The 19,650-nt window shown below is 44.3% G+C and overlaps 1 protein-coding gene across 1 annotated transcript in view; it reads left to right on the forward strand.

The window, feature by feature from the left end:
• NSG2 (neuronal vesicle trafficking associated 2) overlaps nucleotides 1-19,650 on the forward strand; it is a 131,927-nt gene that overhangs the window by 92,285 nt on the left and 19,992 nt on the right. The window contains exon 4 of the mRNA XM_068277172.1: nucleotides 17,871-17,981. Within this exon, the coding sequence (XP_068133273.1) occupies nucleotides 17,871-17,981 (111 nt within the window). The remainder of the gene's footprint in view (nucleotides 1-17,870; nucleotides 17,982-19,650) is intronic.

Below are 19,650 nucleotides of genomic sequence, written 5' to 3' on the forward strand. Positions count from 1 at the left end.
GCTTCTTGTAATGTACGCGCACAGTGCTGCACCACGACAATTGACTAGTGCAGCCGCTACTACATGTATTGACGTAGCAGCAGCCATGCCAGTCAAGTGTCTTGGTCACGGTGCTACATTAGCATGCATACATTACAAGGAGTGTGCGCACGCTATACTGCTGGTAACGCATAGTGTGCACACGCAATGTATCTTGAGCTGAATGGCACGATATACATTGATGAATCAACCCCAAAGTGCTGCTCTGAGATTTCTTGCAAGAGAATATCTAAATTATTGAAAACCAGAGCATAACAATGACAGGCAAAGAACAATCCCAAGTATGGCCAAGGGGGCAGTGCACACAGTATGCACATAATAGGGATGATATGGAAAGTTTGTAGCTGATGTAAGATAAAAAGGGACTTTCAGTTATGCAGGACATTACACTTGTGTTTAGGGAAGGAGGTGGTGTGATGTAAAGTGCTGAGGGCTGGTAGAAATGCATAGAAAACTGATACATAATGCACAGGACAGGACAGGACTGGAGTGGAAATGTACCCCTTTTTATGTGTGAACACAGCCATAGAAACACATACAAAACTTGAAAATTTTTAAATAAAAAATATTGTAAATTTTTGAATAAAAAATATTGAAACTGAAACACATACAAAACTGATGCCAACTGACAAAAACTTACAGGATAGGACACCTTTTTTGTGTGAACCAAGCCTAACAAAACACCCCCATTATTTACCTCTTACTGCTCCAATACTGGCAATTTTATGCCACTTCTCAATCAAGGTTCATTCACACTACTACCACAAACTAATCAGTCACTATAACACCTATATTGTGCCAGCCTGCTTCCTGCTTTTTCACATTCTATTTATAGACAATGCATTTCTATCAAGAATAGATGGTGTTACTCATGGATAGTGACTCTTAGATGGTACAGTACTCATTAACCCTCTTCAGTCCAAATTAATTATTATCATCACTTCAGATTTCCTATCATCTCCTTTTGAAGGTGGGTTATCCTTTCAGTATTTATTCTCACCTTCATCTTCCATATCCTTCGCTGACTTCACCCTTCCAGAACCAGCTCCTTATACCTATACAGGGAGAATAATATCTTATCTGCTACTTTACTTGATAGACCTTTTTTAATTTTCAGGTACAAATTAACAAATCAACACTTCCAACACCATACCTACTATGTGCATACAGCCACTCGCATATTAGCCACTTGCGTATCATTGATTATTAATGGATTGTTTTTATTATTCACCCAATATATCTCCCTTTAAATTAAGGTCATCTGCAGTTACTTTTCTTTACTGTAAACTTAGTATATATATATATATATATATATATATATATATATATATATATATATATATATATATATATATATATGGATTTTGAGTTCAGATGTCTATATATTTGTTTTTTTATTCAGACTTTTTATTATTCATTTTTTCATAACATTTTAACAAATACTTTTTAGTGTTTCTGATTGCCGCTTTCACACTTATCCTAGTGATTATGGGTCCCTTGTACCTTAGTAGGGACCCATAACCACTGTCTGCTCCTATGGATCCAAAAGATGTTCTGTGAGAATCTGCTCAGCTGCCTGTGCAGACAGGCAGCGTTTTGACCACTGTTCACGTCTGCATTCTGCAGGTCTCTTTAAGAGAGACCTTCTGTCAGTTCTGCAGCTTGTGTTGCTGAGGAATTTGCATACATTATTAATGCAAATCCCTTACCTGCCTTCTTTTGATGACTGGCACTATAAAAGCATTCTGCTCCCAGAATGCTTTGCTGGACATTTCCCTTCCATGGTCTGTTCCTGATGGACACTGCTGGAGTGTCAGCCGTTGCTATGTAGTATACACTCCTAGTGAGTGTCAGCCATACTACTTCTCGTTGAAGATTAGTTTAGAGTTATTCGTGGGACTGTGCTAGGCAGATTCCCTAGTCTAGTTAGGATTGTATTATTTGTATTGCCTGTTCTGTCTGTCTGTGGGGTGCTAACCAGAGCAGCGGTTGCTACTGGTAGGCCCTTCTGTTCTGTTATTATCTTCTCTGGATCGCACTAGTCTCTTTGCGCTAGTGCTGTGGATCCTTCTGTTCTGTCTTCTGGGATCGCGCTAGCCACTTTTCGCTAGCGCTGGGGATCCTTCTGTTCTGTCTCCTGGGATCACGCTAGCTACTTTTCGCTAGCGCTGGGGATCCTTCTGTTCTGCTACTCTGTCTCCTGAGATCGCGCTAGCTACTTTTTGCTAGCGCTGGGGATCCTTCTGTTCTGTCTTCTGGGATCGCGCTAGCCACTTTTCGCTAGCGCTGGGGATCCTTCTGTCGCTTGTCCCTGTTTTCGTGTGTCTGTCTTGTCTGCTGCGCTTGCTGGAGGCTCGGTGAGGTAACCGTTAAGCAAGCGCTCGCGTCCTCTGTTTCATGTTTGTCTGTTAATGGTTAGTTAGGCGTGCTTGTCTCTATTGTGCTTATCACGTGGAGACCGCGCATAACCGCATGCACTGTTGCGAATGAGTGCGGTATTCGCGGTTAGCTAACGTTTGTTATTTTCCGTATCTCCTTATTGTATTATTTGCTGTGCCTTTGCTACTCTCGTGCTCCGCCTTGCTGTAACCTTGTGTCACGTCTGGCGATCGCACCTCTTGCGATCGCGTTCCTGCTTCTTATCTGCTGTGGTGTGTGCACAGTCGCGGGTTGGCGACTAATTTTATGCACACACACACAATCTGTCTCTGTGCTCACTCTCAATCGCTTCTCTTGCGATTGCGTTTCTTCCCTTCGTACAATTCCTGTCTGGCGTGTGTGGTAGGGCAGAGGAGTTGTTCCTCTGCACTCCACAGCTCCACCTGCCGACAGGAATTTCCCTCTGCAGGTGCATAGCACCTAGCCTGGGTGTCCTCAATTATACGCTTGTGGAGGAAATCCGCCGCGTCAGCGCACGTCTGGTGCGCTGACCACGGAGACGATTCCGCAATCGTTACAGAGTGTCCAGCCCAACCAAAATTACCAGGGCAGCGGGAACCCTTGATTTGATTCAGATGTCATTGCCTGAGACAAAAGCGTATGTGGATCCTATTATAGGTAGGATCGCACACTATATAAAAGCAGTTAAAAAATCGGTGCTCGTCCCTGATCCCCACCCATATGGGGATTATCTCGATACTGGGTTGTTTGAACCGCCATTTGCCTCATGGGAAATTGGGGCCTTGTTGGAAGAATTTGATTTCGATTGGAAAGCCTTTTGCGATTTTTATATCGCAAATAGCGCGGATGACCTGAATGATTGTCTCGACTCTATGTACCTTTTGATCGATTCTGATGAATGTGATGAGTGTGATGTGGATCTGGTGATTTATGTGTGGCAGACTATTTTGGACGAATTGCACACACACCAACCAATTATTTCCAATAAAGAGACACCATTGTCACATGATTATTCCTGTCTTTCTGAGGTAAAGCAAGTGAGTTTGGACACTGTGCGACCTGAAATGAATGGGTGTGCCTCGACTGTGGACACCTGCGGGAATTCTGATGGAGTTTCTCCCGTTTGTTTAGAGGTTAAATCTGTGCGATCTGATGCCTGTTTCTCAGATGTTCCTGCCGATTGTGATCGGCGTGAGTGTGTCAGTTTTGTCAATGATTTGTGGGATCCCTTGGCATGTAAAAACAGATCTTCTTCTCTCAGTACTACTTTAAGATCCTCCATCTATGATCTTGCTATGGGGAAAATTCCCAAACTATGCAGTTTCAAGAGTAAAATTAATATGATTCCTCATGTTGTTGCCACAACTTCCCCTAACATTGTTCAGTATGAATGCTCAGACCTAGTCAGGTGTGAATGGGAGCCCCCGTTCCAGAAAAAACAGCTCGAAGCGTTGTCGTATGAATTGGAGAACGATTCAGAGTCGTTTTGTGAGTACTACATTGCCAGAAGTGAATCTGTCTTGAGAGCATGTATAAGTTATGCTTCCGCCTTAAGAGAAAAAGAGGGGTGTGAATTTGACTTTGTGAGTCCGCTGATTTGTATGTGGAAAATGATTCTGAATGAATTACGTGTACGTCATTCAGGTGACGTTTGTAAAGGTACATTGTCAGCTGGCGTTTCTGAGATCCAGCAATCCAGCCTGGAGACCTCAGAATCCCTGTCTTTGGAGTGTTCGGTTTCGCAACCTAAAGCGATTGTGGATTCGCAAATTTTGCGTTCTGTCTCCTCGGATTCGACATCGTTAGCCGAGTCTAAGAATGAGACAGCACTTTGGTTTTGTGAACCTGATACTGAAGCACCTTTGCTCTGTCCAAAGAAGATGTCTCTGAGCCTGCCCTGTATCATGAATAAAGACATTATGTCCACTCGCATTGACATTTGCGAGTCTGATTCTGAAGTAAGTACTGACTCTCCACCCAGTAATCTGGATGAGTCAATACTACCTTGTTTAAAATCTCCTGCAGTGTCTCCAGAGGCTCGTCTAGGTATTGCAACCATTGTTACCTGTTTCTCTGCTATTTTTGAATTGCAGTCGGGTTTGACTGCTATGGAGGAATTTCCCTGCAGTGAAACGAAACTCAGAAGGCCAGAGTTAGTTTCACTAGATATTTCTGTGTATTCCTGTCCTGATGATGAAATTCAGTCTCAGTTTATGGTGAAACCTTCCCTGGGACATCTGCCCGGTTCACAAAATAAAGTTCAAGCTTTGCCCTGTAACATGGATAGTTTAGAATCCTTCTTAGGAGACTTGAAAAAGGATGTTCCTGAGGTCCTGTCTGACCTCCTGGAGATCTCCGAGTTCCTGCCAAGGGGTGCAGAACTTGTAGGAGACGTCTCCTGCCCCCCAAGTCCTTCTGAGGTATTGCCCACTTCAGTAGGCATTGCTGCCTTGCTGGCTACCTTTTCAGCTCTGATGGAGCTTCACGCCTGTGTAGTGAATGATGATATTGCAGTCACAGAAATTTCTGAATTTGAGTCTGAGTCTTCTTTTGAAAGACCAGTGCCTGTGGCCCCTACTCGTGATGAACTTATGCCCGGTCCTGGTTTTGGTTTTCTCGTATCAGACTCTGAGGTTGGCAGTTCCCCGACATGTCCTGAGGTTTCTCCTGTGCTGGTGTACCCCAGTGTGCTCTGTGATCCAGAAAGCCCAAGTGTGCCTCGGTTACCAGCGTACTCAGATGCTTCCTCGGTGGAGACATGTTCTGATTTAGCCTGCCTGCTTGCATGCCCAGAAGTGGTCCCTGAAAGTCCTGATCTTGATGGGTGTCCTGCTAATTCTGAATCTGGAACTGTCATAGGTTCCATGGGGGTGCTTGGTAGCTCTCCATGTGAGCCTGGTGAGCGTTCTGGCTTCTTGGAATCTCTGCGGAGCTTCAAGGCGTTCTGGGAGATTCCGAGAGAAGTTTTGCTTGGTACCCTAAATACGATCAACAGCGGCTTTTGTTTTGAAAGAGACACTTCGAACAGGTTTTGTGGTAGATGTGGTATTTTCGGACGCTCCTTGGAAGGTGGTGGGTATTGTCTGGAGGGTGTCGATGGCTTCTTCTCTGGCGTTCACAGTCCTGATGGGTGTTATACTGAGACTGGTAGTACTGATGGGCATGTTTCGGTGGCTTCTGTTTCCGATGAGGTCGGTTTCGGGTGGACTGACTCTGGAATTGGACCTTGTCGGGCTGCCCCGACCTTCATGAGTCTTCTGTTAGAATGGTTTGGAGATATCAGTTTTGAGGGTCGTCTGGAATTCGACCCTAGAAGGGGGGGTACTGTGAGAATCTGCTCAGCTGCCTGTGCAGACAGGCAGCGTTTTGACCACTGTTCACGTCTGCATTCTGCAGGTCTCTTTAAGAGAGACCTTCTGTCAGTTCTGCAGCTTGTGTTGCTGAGGAATTTGCATACATTAGTCATGCAAATCCCTTACCTGCCTTCTTTTGATGACTGGCACTATAAAAGTATTCTGCTCCCAGAATGCTTTGCTGGACATTTCCCTTCCATGGTCTGTTCCTGATGGACACTGCTGGAGTGTCAGCCGTTGCTATGTAGTATACACTCCTAGTGAGTGTCAGCCATACTACTTCTCGTTGAAGATTAGTTTAGAGTTATTCGTGGGACTGCGCTAGGCAGATTCCCTAGTCTAGTTAGGATTGTATTATTTGTATTGCCTGTTCTGTCTGTCTGTGGGGTGCTAACCAGAGCAGCGGTTGCTACTGGTAGGCCCTTCTGTTCTGTTATTATCTTCTCTGGATCGCACTAGTCTCTTTGCGCTAGTGCTGTGGATCCTTCTGTTCTGTCTTCTGGGATCGCGCTAGCCACTTTTCGCTAGCGCTGGGGATCCTTCTGTTCTGTCTCCTGGGATCACGCTAGCTACTTTTCGCTAGCGCTGGGGATCCTTCTGTTCTGTCTTCTGGGATCGCACTAGCCACTTTTCGCTAGTGCTGGGGATCCTTCTGTTCTGCTACTCTGTCTCCTGGGATCGCGCTAGCTACTTTTTGCTAGCGCTGGGGATCCTTCTGTTCTGTCTTCTGGGATCGCGCTAGCCACTTTTCGCTAGCGCTGGGTATCCTTCTGTCGCTTGTCCCTGTTTTCGTGTGTCTGTCTTGTCTGCTGCGCTTGCTGGAGGCTCGGTGAGGTAACCGTTAAGCAAGCGCTCACGTCCTCTGTTTCATGTTTGTCTGTTAATGGTTAGTTAGGCGTGCTTGTCTCTATTGTGCTTATCACGTGGAGACCGCGCATAACCGCGTGCACTGTTGCGAATGAGTGCGGTATTCGCGGTTAGCTAGCGTTTGTTATTTTCCGTATCTCCTTATTGTATTATTTGCTGTGCCTTTGCTACTCTCGTGCTCCGCCTTGCTGTAACCTTGTGTCACGTCTGGCGATCGCACCTCTCGCGATCGCGTTCCTGCTTCTTATCTGCTGTGGTGTGTGCACAGTCGCGGGTTAGCGACTAATTTTATGCACACACACACAATCTGTCTCTGTGCTCACTCTCAATCGCTTCTCTTGCGATTGCGTTTCTTCCCTTCGTACAATTCCTGTCTGGCGTGTGTGGTAGGGCAGAGGAGCTGTTCCTCTGCACTCCACAGCTCCACCTGCCGACAGGAATTTCCCTCTGCAGGTGCATAGCACCTAGCCTGGGTGTCCTCAATTATACGCTTGTGGAGGAAATCCGCCGCGTCAGCGCACGTCTGGTGCGCTGACCACGGAGACGATTCCGCAATCGTTACATGTTCTAAGCCACTCCAAACAGCAAGGGGATGGTCCCAAGACATCTACCTCTGAAATTCTAAAACTGGGTGCTGACATCCTCAGCACCCAAAAAAGTGTGAGTATATATGCATAGGCAGAATCCCCCCTCAGACCAGGGCTGGTGCAGTATCTGGGGACAGGCACAAGTTGAGACACCAGAATATCTGCAGGTATCCTACAGCTCACAGCGCTGCCCCCTTTCTTTCCCTGCTACAGCTAACTTAACAGATTCAGGTGTGAGCACAGCCCTGTGCCCTGCTGTGTGAATGCTTCACTTTCCCCTTCATTACCAAGGTCAGCTGTCCTCATTATTATCTGTATCCAAACTGCTCCTGATCAATCCTGTTGTCGAACACTAGCAGATCGGACATTTAGGAATAATTGTCAGATCCTGTTAGTCAGACGGGAAACTGCATTATGTGTACCCAGCATGATGTCCTACCATATTATTATACTGTATTGTGTGTGGCTAAGGGAGACCTTTCAGGAATCCCGCCCTTGAAAATCCTCGGTTTGCCCTTGATATGTAACATACACTCAGGTCAGTCTGACACCAACACCAGGTCCGGCTCCCAGGGCATTCTTATCTGCTTGCTTTCAATAAAATGTAATTGGTTAGCTATCATAACTTCTTAGTTTGTTATGGCAACTTCTATCCTTTTACACTTTTTTATTCACTGAGAATAAAGGTTTTCGAGAACAAGATAAGGTTCTGCTTATGGATCTTCATTCCTCTGAACTTGTACAGTTCTCTACAAGAGATCAAAATGAAAATTTAGTTTGAAATATTGTGCTTTGGAGATAGAACATCACCTACATTTTTATTATGATTTTTCTCTTGCTTTGCTTTTTTTTAAATTTATCATGGGTTCAAAGCAAATACAAAGCAGCAATAGCTGCCAAAGTTTCTTTTCTTGTCAGCTGTATGCAGAAGTGCTTTGAGTGACTGTATATCACTTTCACCAGTCCCAGTTTGGTCTCTTCCCTAACAATCTACACCAGAAAACACAAATCTCCTTGCCTTCATAGTTTCGACCCCACATATACTAAAGTGTTTGTCTTTGTGTCTTCAGTCTTTCAGAATCTTCAAAGTACTGAATAGTCAAATCAAAGTCAAATAAAATATAGCTTTATTGGCATGACCAAGATTCACACAGGTATTGCCAAAGCAAGGGGAAAAGGGGGACATGGGAGGGTGTGAGGTAGGGGGAGCAGTCTGTGGACATTTTTAGGTTTACAGTTCCGTTATGCTTCTCTCAGTCTGTGGCATGCTGTGACATAGTGTGCAGCGATTGTCACTGTGGATTCCTCTTCTCCCAGTAAGATATATGTTTTTCTCTCATCTTCTAATGTGGGAAAGTCTGGGAATAGTTCCAATTTCTTAAAGTACGTGTCCCTGGTTACAGTATATTTGGGACAGTGCAGCAGGAAGTGGCTTTCATCCTCAAGGGTCTTCTGCTCACAGTGCTGGCATAGTCTCTCCTCCCTGGGTTTATAGGTCTGTCTGTGTCTCCCAAACTCTATTTCGAGGTTGTGAGCACTCAGGATTTTCCTCTCTTGAGAGTTTTGGAGCTTTTCCAGATATGGGGCCATTTTATATTCTCTTTGTAGAGACTGGAATATTGGTTTTGTGACTGTTTTATTTCACTCCTCCATTTTTCCACATAGTCCTCTTTGCTTGTGGCTGTGATGTGTTTTATCTGGACTCTTGTTATTGTCTCTGTAAGAATTTATACGTTGGTTGCAATTGGCAACAGCACAACACACCTTTTACTCCGGCACCAGCAACTCATTAGAGCTGCAACTCACGGCGACAGCATACAGGAGATAGAGCGGAGACAGCTACCTTCACCTTTAAGGGGTTTATTCAGCAATCAGGCATCTTTTGTTACATGTTGTTTTCTTCAGAGTATAAACAGTCTTTCCTATGTCCTATGTACATCATATATATTTACAGCATACAGACATGAAGCTAGTATTCTAACTAGGAAGCATAGAGAGCAGGATAGCATGCAGAAGACGAAGTAAAGTAAAGTCTCTGCCATCCTGTCTCCCTATTTTACATGGACATCAAAGAATTAAATTCTGACATCATCCGAGCCATACCCCCAAGCCTACAATTGGTGGGCATGGGCATGTGACCCACATCATCATCGAATATACCAATGCTTTATAACCTAGTTGCAAGGAATGTTTTCCAAATATCGGCTCTGTATTATCGTTTCGTTGTCTAACTGTCGGTACAGTTAGACCTGATAACCCATTATGTGTGCTTCTAGAGGAACATGTTCTTGTAAATGACTGCATAATTTCTCCCTGAGAAACTATGCTTAAAGAGACCCTGCAACTGAAGTCTGTACTAGACTTTAGTACCTGAGGCCTAGAATTCAAGTATACTTACATTCTAACAGTCTCTTGTTGTACTCTTGATCAGAGCCGGATTAAGGCTAAATGGGGCCTTAAGCAAAGTAACTGATTTGGGCCCCCCCATCATATTGTAATAGAATCAGAAGATGCAGCTGCACAGCAACATGCCGCACACACCGGGGGCAGCCGAGCTACTGGTTGCTATGGGCAACAGCCCGCTTTCCTCTGTGGGTGCACAATGCTGTGAATAGCAGCTGCAAAATGCAGAGTGAGAGATGAATGGCTGGGACATTTGCACTCAGGGGCTGGGGCACCCCTGTGAAGAGAGCGCCAGATATCACAGCAGCAGCACTTTCCCCCTGCATCTCCAGCCTGGCACTAGCAGAAAGCTCTGGACACCGCCAAACCGGAAGCCGTTCCCCAGACAGAATTACATAACCACCCCCACCACTGAACAACCGATTTCCTCCCAAACTAGACAACCGCCATGCAGCCTCCATCCCAGTGAATACGATAGTCCAGCAGAGAAGGCAGCCGCAGCGGGGGAGAATGACAGCACCAGATGACTCACATTCACCTATTGCGATCCAAGCAAAAGAGGTCCTGTCATCCGGAGCCCATCTGTCTCCTCTAGAGTGCTGCCGCTCTGTTACCACTACTATTACTACTTCCTACTTCCTGTCTGATCTGAGAATCCGGATGTTCAGAGGGAGTGGCTGCACTGTAGAAGAGACAGATGGGTTTCAGATGATGGGATCTCTATCGCTTGGATCATGGTCAGGTGAGTGAGTGTTTGCCAACTGCTGCTAATCATTCTTGCTGCAGCTGTGGTTCTCTGTGGGAAGGGAGGGCAGAGTGGGCAGCGGCAGAGCGCACAGTAGCAGGAGGGGGACCTAGGAGGAATACAATCATCATTTGAAAAGACAAGACAAATAACATTTATATCTCGCTTTTTTCCTGGCGGACTCAAAGCGCCAGAGCTTCAGCCACTAGGACGCGCCCTATAGGCAGTAGCAGTGTTAGAGAGACTTGCCTAAGGTCTCCTACTGAATAGGTGCTGGCTTACTGAACAGGCAGAGCCGAGATTTTAACCCTGGTCTCCTGTGTCAGAGGCAGAGCCCTTAAAGGGACTCCGAGCAGTGCCTGTGGGTATGCCTTTAAGCATACCCACAACTAATTAATTACATCTTCACACCTACCAGCATGATGTTTGTAATTATATCCCCCTGGGTTCCCTATATTTCATTGCATTGTGCTGAATCGAGCTGCCGACTTTGGAGAAAAGTCGTCCTGTGGCTGCGATTTCGATCGCGAAAATATCGAAAACTAAAAGGCATAGGGCAGCCGTTTATATATCGTTGGAAAGAGGAGAAAGAGAGCTTTAAAATGATATGCATCTTTCCATAGTTACTGCACTGCTCAGAGTCCCTTTAACCATTAGACCTTCCAGCCACCGCTGACTGGATGGCGAGGGCTGGTTTATGTGCTGATGGGGCCCCTTTGACTCTGAATGGGGCCCCAAGCAACTGCTTTTGTTGCCTGGTTGATAATCCGGCCCTGCTCTTGATATAGTCAATGCACTGCAATGTACTGTGTCTCTCCAACTGCAGACTAATACAGGACATGACCACTCCTGAACACTTCCGGTTTATGAATCTGCAGTAATATTGCTAGTTACTAGGCAACAGAAGCTGAGCACAATCCTGTGCCTAGAAATTTGATGCATACCTCAGAAATATGACAGAATTAATTAGTTCTGGTCTATGGCAATAATAAGAAAAATGCTGAAAATATTAATGAACAATAAAAAATAAAGATTATGAAATAATTAAATCCCTTACTGATAAACGTAACCAGCGTCTTCTCATAAGAACATGACAACCATGCATGACAGATACATTCACAGTACGTACACGTGCAAATAAAACCATTCTTCACACTTCTAAGTTATTGCTATGCATGTGACAGATTTAGAAACCACTTGCCAAATAAAGTGGGTCAGTAAAAACTATGCTGTATAGAGACATTTTAGTGTCTGGTGGTGTATATCAAACATTTATTATTATAGATATTTATTTTATTAATGGCAGCGACTGAAATGCATTCATCTATGAAAATGGATTAAATCATGCTTACTTGGAGACAGCATAACTAACCCATGTTCTGCAGAACACCCACGTGTTTAGGATCCCAGAAATGTGGAAAAGGAAGATACGTTTAAACTTCTACCCAGCCAACATAAGATACTATTAATAACATTGTGTAGGAGGGAGATATTTTCCAGAATAATTGTAAATTAAAACATTTACAATTTTTCTTAAAGGTTACAGTTAAAATTGAAGTCAAAAGCACCACTTAAAGGAAATGTTCGGGGAATAAAAACAAAACAAAAAAGATGTACTTACCAGGGCTTCTTCCAGCCCCTGGCAGCTGTCCTGTGCCTTTGCCGCAGCTCTGGCGTCCCGGGATCCCCTCCATTGGAGATGCCGACCTCGCCAGATCAGCATCTACTGTGCCTGCGCGAGCCCTGCTGGTGACCATGCTCACGTGGTCTGATGTGTTCTGTGCAGGCTTCATGCGGCAAAATGCATCTGTTATTGCTGCACACAGGTGTTAGCCTTCCCTAAGAGTGAGTTGAACAAAATATCTTTATTATTGTGTAATGCTGGGCATACATGGTAAGTTTTTGCGCCGGCATCGAGCCTTTTTGCGTCTGCATTTCCGATCGATTCCCGCTCATCCCCGCGGGCGCTTCTTATCAGCCGCTCGTTTTTTTCTATTGTCCGCCTGCGGGGATCAAGCACAGAATCGATCTGCCGCGATGATCGGACACGTCGGATATTATCAATCGAGCCATCAGCGGCTCGATTGATAACAAGAAACTCACCATGTATGCCCAGCATAAGGCAGTGCTCACCCTTATCAGTATGGAAAACTGAAAATTTTCACCATGCCAGCATCTGGATCGCCTGTGAGGTTAGTGAAAACGCACTGTGCGCTATGCTCTGCTGTAAGGAACTCACCTGTCAGTGGTTCCAGCACCGGCGGCTCAGTAAGCGGAGCACGGCCACGATTTTCCTCATCCGGCGGCATCCCCGGCACCCATGCGGCGGTGAACGGGAGTGCGCGCCTCCCCTGTGTCCCTGGGCGGGCGTGCGCGGATCAGAGCCGCTCTTATACCCTCCGACGTCGGAGGATTTAGTGTCAGCTGACATGCTGTCAGCTGACACTCCAATTGGATGCTCTGGGTTGGGCCGGTCCTGGGCAGGGTTTGTAGGATTTAAACCCCTGCCTCGCTTTCATTCACTGCCCAGTATAGCAATCAGTACGCTGGTGCTGGGCACTCTGTCTCTGTGATATTATTGCTTGTTGCTTAGTCTAGTTAGGTTATTGAGCTATATATATGCAGACACTGCCGATATATATATATTCCAGCTAGTCCAGTATTTTGATTATTGTGTATGACTTTTGCTACTCCTTGACCTCGATTCTGTCTCAACCCTTTGTACCTTAGCCATCTGACTACTTGTGTATGACCCCTGCCTGTTAACAACCAAAAATGAGGAGAAGGAAGGCAGATCGGCACTGCAGGTGCTTTATTCCATATGCAGGCACAAGTACAGTACACAAAATGCAAGGATAAAATAGTCACGTACCATGGGATGGAGAGTGGTGTGGTGGTGCGGTGGGTGCCAGGGGAAGATGCCTGACGGCCGATTCGCTCTATCAATGCGCTTCAATGGCAGCCTCCGTTAAAGCACATTGACAGCGCGAAACGGCCGTCAGGCACCTTCCCCTGGCACCCACCGCACCACCACACCACTCTCCATCCCATGGTACGTGACTATTTTATCCTTGCATTTTGTGTACTGTACTTGTGCCTGCATATGGAATAAAGCACCTGCAGTGCCGATCGGCCTTCCTTCTCCTCATTTTTGAATGTCTACTCTCCATTTTTGATCAGAGCACGCAGTTTGCACCAGAGTAATAAGAAAAGAGAGTGTGTGTTTATCCTGCCTAGACCCTCCCAGCGTCAGCTGTCCTTAGCTGCAGTGCCAACAATTTTTCTTCCTTTTTTCCTCCCCCTCCTCTGGCTCACTGTTAACAACCAAGCTTTCTGCCTCAGCCTATTGTACTGTAGCCATCTGATATTCCGTGTATGACCTCAGCTTGTTTAACGACCTAGCCTTTGTCTCAACCTATTGTACCACTGCCTTCTGATCTCTCGTGTATGACCCTAGCTTACGATTGACTACGATTATCTGATCCTCTGTGTATACGTTATACCAAGTGTGACATCTGCACAGTCCTGCTGGCAGCTACAACGAGTCACGCTCGCGATTACCGCTACTGGCTTGTTTTTCCCACCCTGAGCCTGACTTGTGATAACCACAAAGGAGGTTAAACAATACCAGTTGCTTGGCTATCATGCTGATCCTCTGCCTCTTAATACTTTTAGCCATAGACCCTTAACAAGCATGCAGCATATCACGTGTTTCTGACATTACTGTCAGATCTGACAAAATTATCTGCATGCTTGTTTGTGGTGTGATTCAAACAGACCAGCAGGGCTCCCAGGCAACCGGTATTGTTTAAAAGGAAATAAATATGGCAGCCTCCATATCCCTCTTGTTGTAGTTGTCCTTTAACCTCCTTAGTGGTAATCACAAGTTCAGGTCGGAGTAGGAAAAACATCCCAGGAGCAGTAACTCCGAGCTGAACTCATCTTAGCCGCCAGGAGGTCTTTGCAGAGCAATGTGCGCTGTGGGCGTTTTAACTCCCGCGGGAATACAGACGTCAGCCACCATTCTTCTTCCTCTCCTCTGAGGCTCTGCTTCCCCCTGGTGAGATCATCGCCTTTCGTCACGATGACAGCCGGCACTCTCACTATCGGGTTAACTGCAGCTCTGGATCCCAGGGAGATGAGTGAGTGCTGGGTTGCTGCATACCTACCTATCATTTTTTTCCAGGTTTTAGGAACTAAAAGCATGCAAAAAAATGCCCTTCCCCTCTTCCTTGGTGGACCATGGGTTGATGGCCCCGATTGGACACCCTGATTGATCCAGATATCCCTCTCTTCCTTTCTTCCTTTTCTTTCACCTTCTCTTTATAATGTTGAATGTTTCTACCTCCCAGGCTCTTTTCTCCTGGGTGGTTTTCCGGAATGCTAGAAACACCATTTATCTTTAGATCCTAAACCTATTTGTAGTCTATATTTTGTGGGGTCCCAGGTGTATGATCCCTCTGGGCCCTGGTCCCCCCTAAGTGAGTTCTCACACCTAGATGGTATGAAGGAGTGTCTAGCATATGCACACATGGGGGCAGCCATGTGAGTTTTTTGGGCACGAAGGTACGCATAACAAATTGTTGATTTCTGGTTCCTCTTTTTATTGTCATGCTGTGATGCTATTTATGTAGGTGGACACTGCTGGTTCACCATTGTTATTACATGTACCGAGTTCTGACACCGTATGATATTCTGTCATGTTTGTATGTTTCTTTTTTCTGTTTCTGTTACTTAAAAAATTCAAAGTAAAGAATCTTAGACCCTAAAATCTAGAAAGAATCATAACGCCAAGGGAGTTAAAGGGAATTTCCAATTTTTGTTGAGTAAAACTCAACTTTTTCACTATGGCTCTAGAAATTGCAAGAGTTCATGACAAACATTTTTAGTTTAATATTATTTTTATTAATACTATTTTTATGGAGATATGAAACATAATGCTTTCAACAGAACTGGCATATAGTAGTGGCAGAGTTTGCTGCCAGTCGCTGTATCAGCCCAGGTGTTGAAATGAGTAACAAAGGATTCCTGTCCTGTGCAGCTGCTTCCTCCTGCAGCTAAGTAGAAATTTCAGGCTCAAAGCCATTGTGCTCCTAGCTGAGTACAGAGAAAACTATTTGTAAGGCTCTGAAGAAGAACAGCATGGACTGAGCTGCTGTCAGTTCTGATAATTCCTAGCTGGCTGCAGATAAAAATAGGAAGATCATTTTTAATAACATTAGATTTCAAAAAAACTTGTGCAGCACTAATCTGTTTATTACTTTTTTTTTCTAAAAGAAAATATGAAAACTGATATTTTTCTGACCTCCAGCACTATTTTATATGCTACTTCCATTCATGAATACAAAGGAAACAAAACTTCTATATTGCCTCGTTTCAAGGTTGAGCATGTTTAATCGTCTTTATGTTCATAATTTATTTTTAAGTTAAACTGTGGATTTATGTTGAAAATGTTCTAATGCTATTCCTCTTTTAATGGAATTAAAGAGGCATCATAACAACATATAGTGGGATGTAATAAATGATTTGGGATACCCGTTGTTACCTTAATTATCTTGGTTTCAGCATTGTAAACCCTTCCTATATCAATATATTGCTGTGCATATTGCCCTCCCAGCGATGCTTAGCCTAGGCTATGAAGTCTTATCCTCTTAATGCACTCTGGTAGACCGGGCCCCATATGCAATTAACTTTTTCATCTTCTCTTTAAACTAACTTTTCAGCATTTTACAATTGAAAAAGTACCCAAAAGTTGGTGAAAAAGTGCTGTCAATTTTATTTTGAGTATTTTCTTGCTTGTTGGTAGCTTAAAAAGCATTTCCACCATGAATATTTACCCAAACGGACTCCACACCTTCACAATCTTCATCCATCTCATCGTTCAGGACAGCTGTAAAACAGTTCTTAACAAAGAGCCAAACTCCTTCACCTTTTTTCCCTGTTCTATCCTTCTTAAACACATTGTATATCTCTAAATTTTCTATCCAGTCATGGCTTTCATCCAGCCATGTCTCTGTTATTCCCAGCGTGGCTACTCCAGAATCATCATCCCCAATATTACACAAACAAGCATACTTATTATGTAGGGATTAATCGGGACTAGCTTCCCTGCCACCTTTTCCCCTACCCCTTGTAACTGTGATCCATCTAGCGGCTACCTCTGCTTCTTGCTCCTGCTGTACTCCACCCACCTTATCTTCACCGGTTCCATTCAGTGTCTGGATCGTAAGTCTCAGTGTTGCGAGCCGCTCATTTAGCCCTCTGACTTCAGCCTCTAATTGAGCAACACGCACACACCCAGGGCAACAGTAAATACCCTCTATCTGCTGATCAAGGCATGCATACATGTTGCAGGATGTACACTGTACTGCATTGTCCAACATGATGACTATTGTATGGGGAAAAATTACTTAAAGTAAATTGTGGTGGCAAAAGATGTGATGTTCACAGTGCGGCAAGTGTATAATAGTATAATGTATAATGGAGCGTGGGATTGTAATGCACATAATTGTGTATTAACAGTGACGGTGATAGACCAGGGGCCTGTTTGATGCCAGCTCCCACACAAACAGCCCTAATATTCCAGTACAAATGAACCTTTCTGACTAGCAATTTAACATAATGGTTTAATAAAGGGTTCCTTAAAGGCTGCAAAACAATGGCTTATGCTATGACATACTAAAACATATGTTTGTCCTAAAGGAAGCAAAATGGTTAAGAACTGAATATGGACATTGAAGCCTGATATCAATATTAAAAATTCTAGAAATGCAGAGGCAGCAAGGTCTGTGACATCTGGAATAAGAAGAGGTAGGAGAAACTTTGCCAATCACAGAATATAATTATTTAGTAAGTGGTTCTGAAAGCATAAGAAGGGGATTATGGAAGACAGGGTTGAAGAGGGCATTTTTCATTAATGGCCATGTGCCGAGTGAGGCCAGAAGCATGACATCTTTTCAAAGCTGGTAGGTGGATTGTCTGGTCTGATGTGATCTCTTAACAGACAGACTGAGCAAACTTGTTTCTGCTCAAGAGCAGAAATGCTGAAAGCACAAACCTCTTGAAAAGCTTTCTTTGAAAACCTTGAAATGTACTGTGTAATTTAATTCATGGTATACTATCAAAAGGCCATGCAAAGAGAGACATGATGTCAGGTTCCAGGGAGATCAGAAGGAACATGACGCCCTAATGATGCTTACTTGTCTTCATTCCTCGACTCAGTGAGAGGGAAGCTGTCAATTTCCTCCTATTGATTGTAGTCCTTTCAGTAGCGCAATGTCCCTGTTTTCCATCCCAGGGGCAAAACAGCAGCTTGAAAACAACATCTTTCCCATTAAAGCACCTGCTAAATAAACACATCAATATGACCCAATAATTATGTCTAGAATGTGACAGTGCAGATCTTTCTTTTCTGGAGTTATGAACTTTTTAAAAACAAAACAAAAAAAATCTTCCCTTTTATTCTTTCTTTTCCAGGTTACCATCCTCATAAGTCTGGCACTTGCGTTCCTTGCTTGCATAGTGTTCCTCGTGGTGTACAAAGCCTTCACATATGATCACAGCTGCCCAGACGGATTTGTCTATAAGGTATGTACAGAGGTGCCTTTATAGCAACAGGAAGAAGACGATGTTTCAAGAAAGACAAAAAATACAATGTGAAAAGTGAAATAACGAGGTCTAAAATAAAATGGGCCTGATGCACAAACTGTCGCATGGTCATTTTACTGGTACTATTGCATGGAGAGAAAATCACATTGTGCAATTAGTGCAAGTCACATTACCATGGTAAAATGCGTGTTGCCATGGTAACTCACTATACGCTACTATACGTTAGGTTACTGAAGGGGAAAAGTAGAATATCGGTTAAGTGGTGAGATCCTGCACCCGTTTTACCAGGTGCTTCTTTTAAATGCATGCAGGGGCATAACAATAGCCCCTGCAAGGGATGCAGCAGCAGGGGGGCCCTTAGGGGGGAGAAGCCTGAGAGGGGCCCCTGGCTCTGGGGCCTTCCAGGGCCATTTTTAGGGGCAGGAGGGATGCAGCACAGGAAGAGGGCGCATCCGGCGCAAACAGCAGTGGGGGGCGACTCCCCCCCCCCTCACCTCGGGTTACCATCAGCGCTCCCCCTTCCATCAAAGACAGCTGGGGAGGCCCATCCAAAGTTTCACAGGGGGGACCAGTGATTTATAGTTACGCCCCTGAATGCATGTATACAGGATACCAAGTCAAATTATGAAAAACCACCAGAATCTTGGAGGATCTTCTGTACAGGAACAGTTATTAACATTGTTATTGTTTTCTTACAGCCAATCCTTTACTTTCAGAATTTAGACAACTTATCTTTGTTAGATTTAGATAATCAAGGCATTTCCTATGTATACAGTGCAGGTATGTAACCCCTTCCCTACCACAGGTGATTTCCCCTTAAAAACCAGAGCAATTTTCACATTTCATGCCCCTCCCATTCACCAATAACTTTATTACTGCTTATCACACCTAAATGATCCATGCATTTTTTTTGTGGTGCAAGCTAGGTTTTTGTTGGAAATAATTTTATTTCCTATGCAGATTAAAGGGAATAAGCAAAACAAATGAAAAAAGTAATTATATAATATCTCAATTTTCAGCCATTATATTTTTAAAGTAAAAAGTGCTACTGTAGAGAAATCCCACACATTTTATTTGCCCGTTTATCCTGGTTATTACAACATTTAAATGATCTCTCTAGTACAATGTATAGTGACAATATTTTATTTGGAACTAAAGGTGTATTATTTTCAGTTTTGTGTGTATTTATACTATTTCAATGACAAATAGTAAAAAGGTCCCCTGCAACAACCTCCAATATTCTGGAGCTGGATACCTAAAAGGTAAAGATATGCAAATAAAGGCTCCACTCCATGGGTGCAAGTAAAAATAGCTATGATTAAGGAGTCATTGTTACTCGTGTTAAGGAGTCATTATTAGCTGTGTATTTTTTATCCTGCTGTGTTGCTATGCAGGGGAGGCGGGGGGACGTGGGAGAGGCGACAGGCAAACAATGGGATAGGGAGGGGATCTGTGTTGCTGGGGCTGAGTAGATAAGCTGGGTGGATCGCTCACAGGTTGGAGGTCGGCAGCTGCCGTACACACACTTGATTATCGCAGAGGTGGTTGTTATTGGCTGCCTCAGCCGACTTAAAGAGAAACTCTGACCAAGAATTGAACAGTATCCCAATCAGTAGCTGTTACACCCTTTTACATGAGAAATCTATTC

The sequence above is a fragment of the Hyperolius riggenbachi genome, chromosome 3, assembly GCF_040937935.1.
Source record: "Hyperolius riggenbachi isolate aHypRig1 chromosome 3, aHypRig1.pri, whole genome shotgun sequence".
NCBI lineage: Eukaryota > Metazoa > Chordata > Amphibia > Anura > Hyperoliidae > Hyperolius > Hyperolius riggenbachi.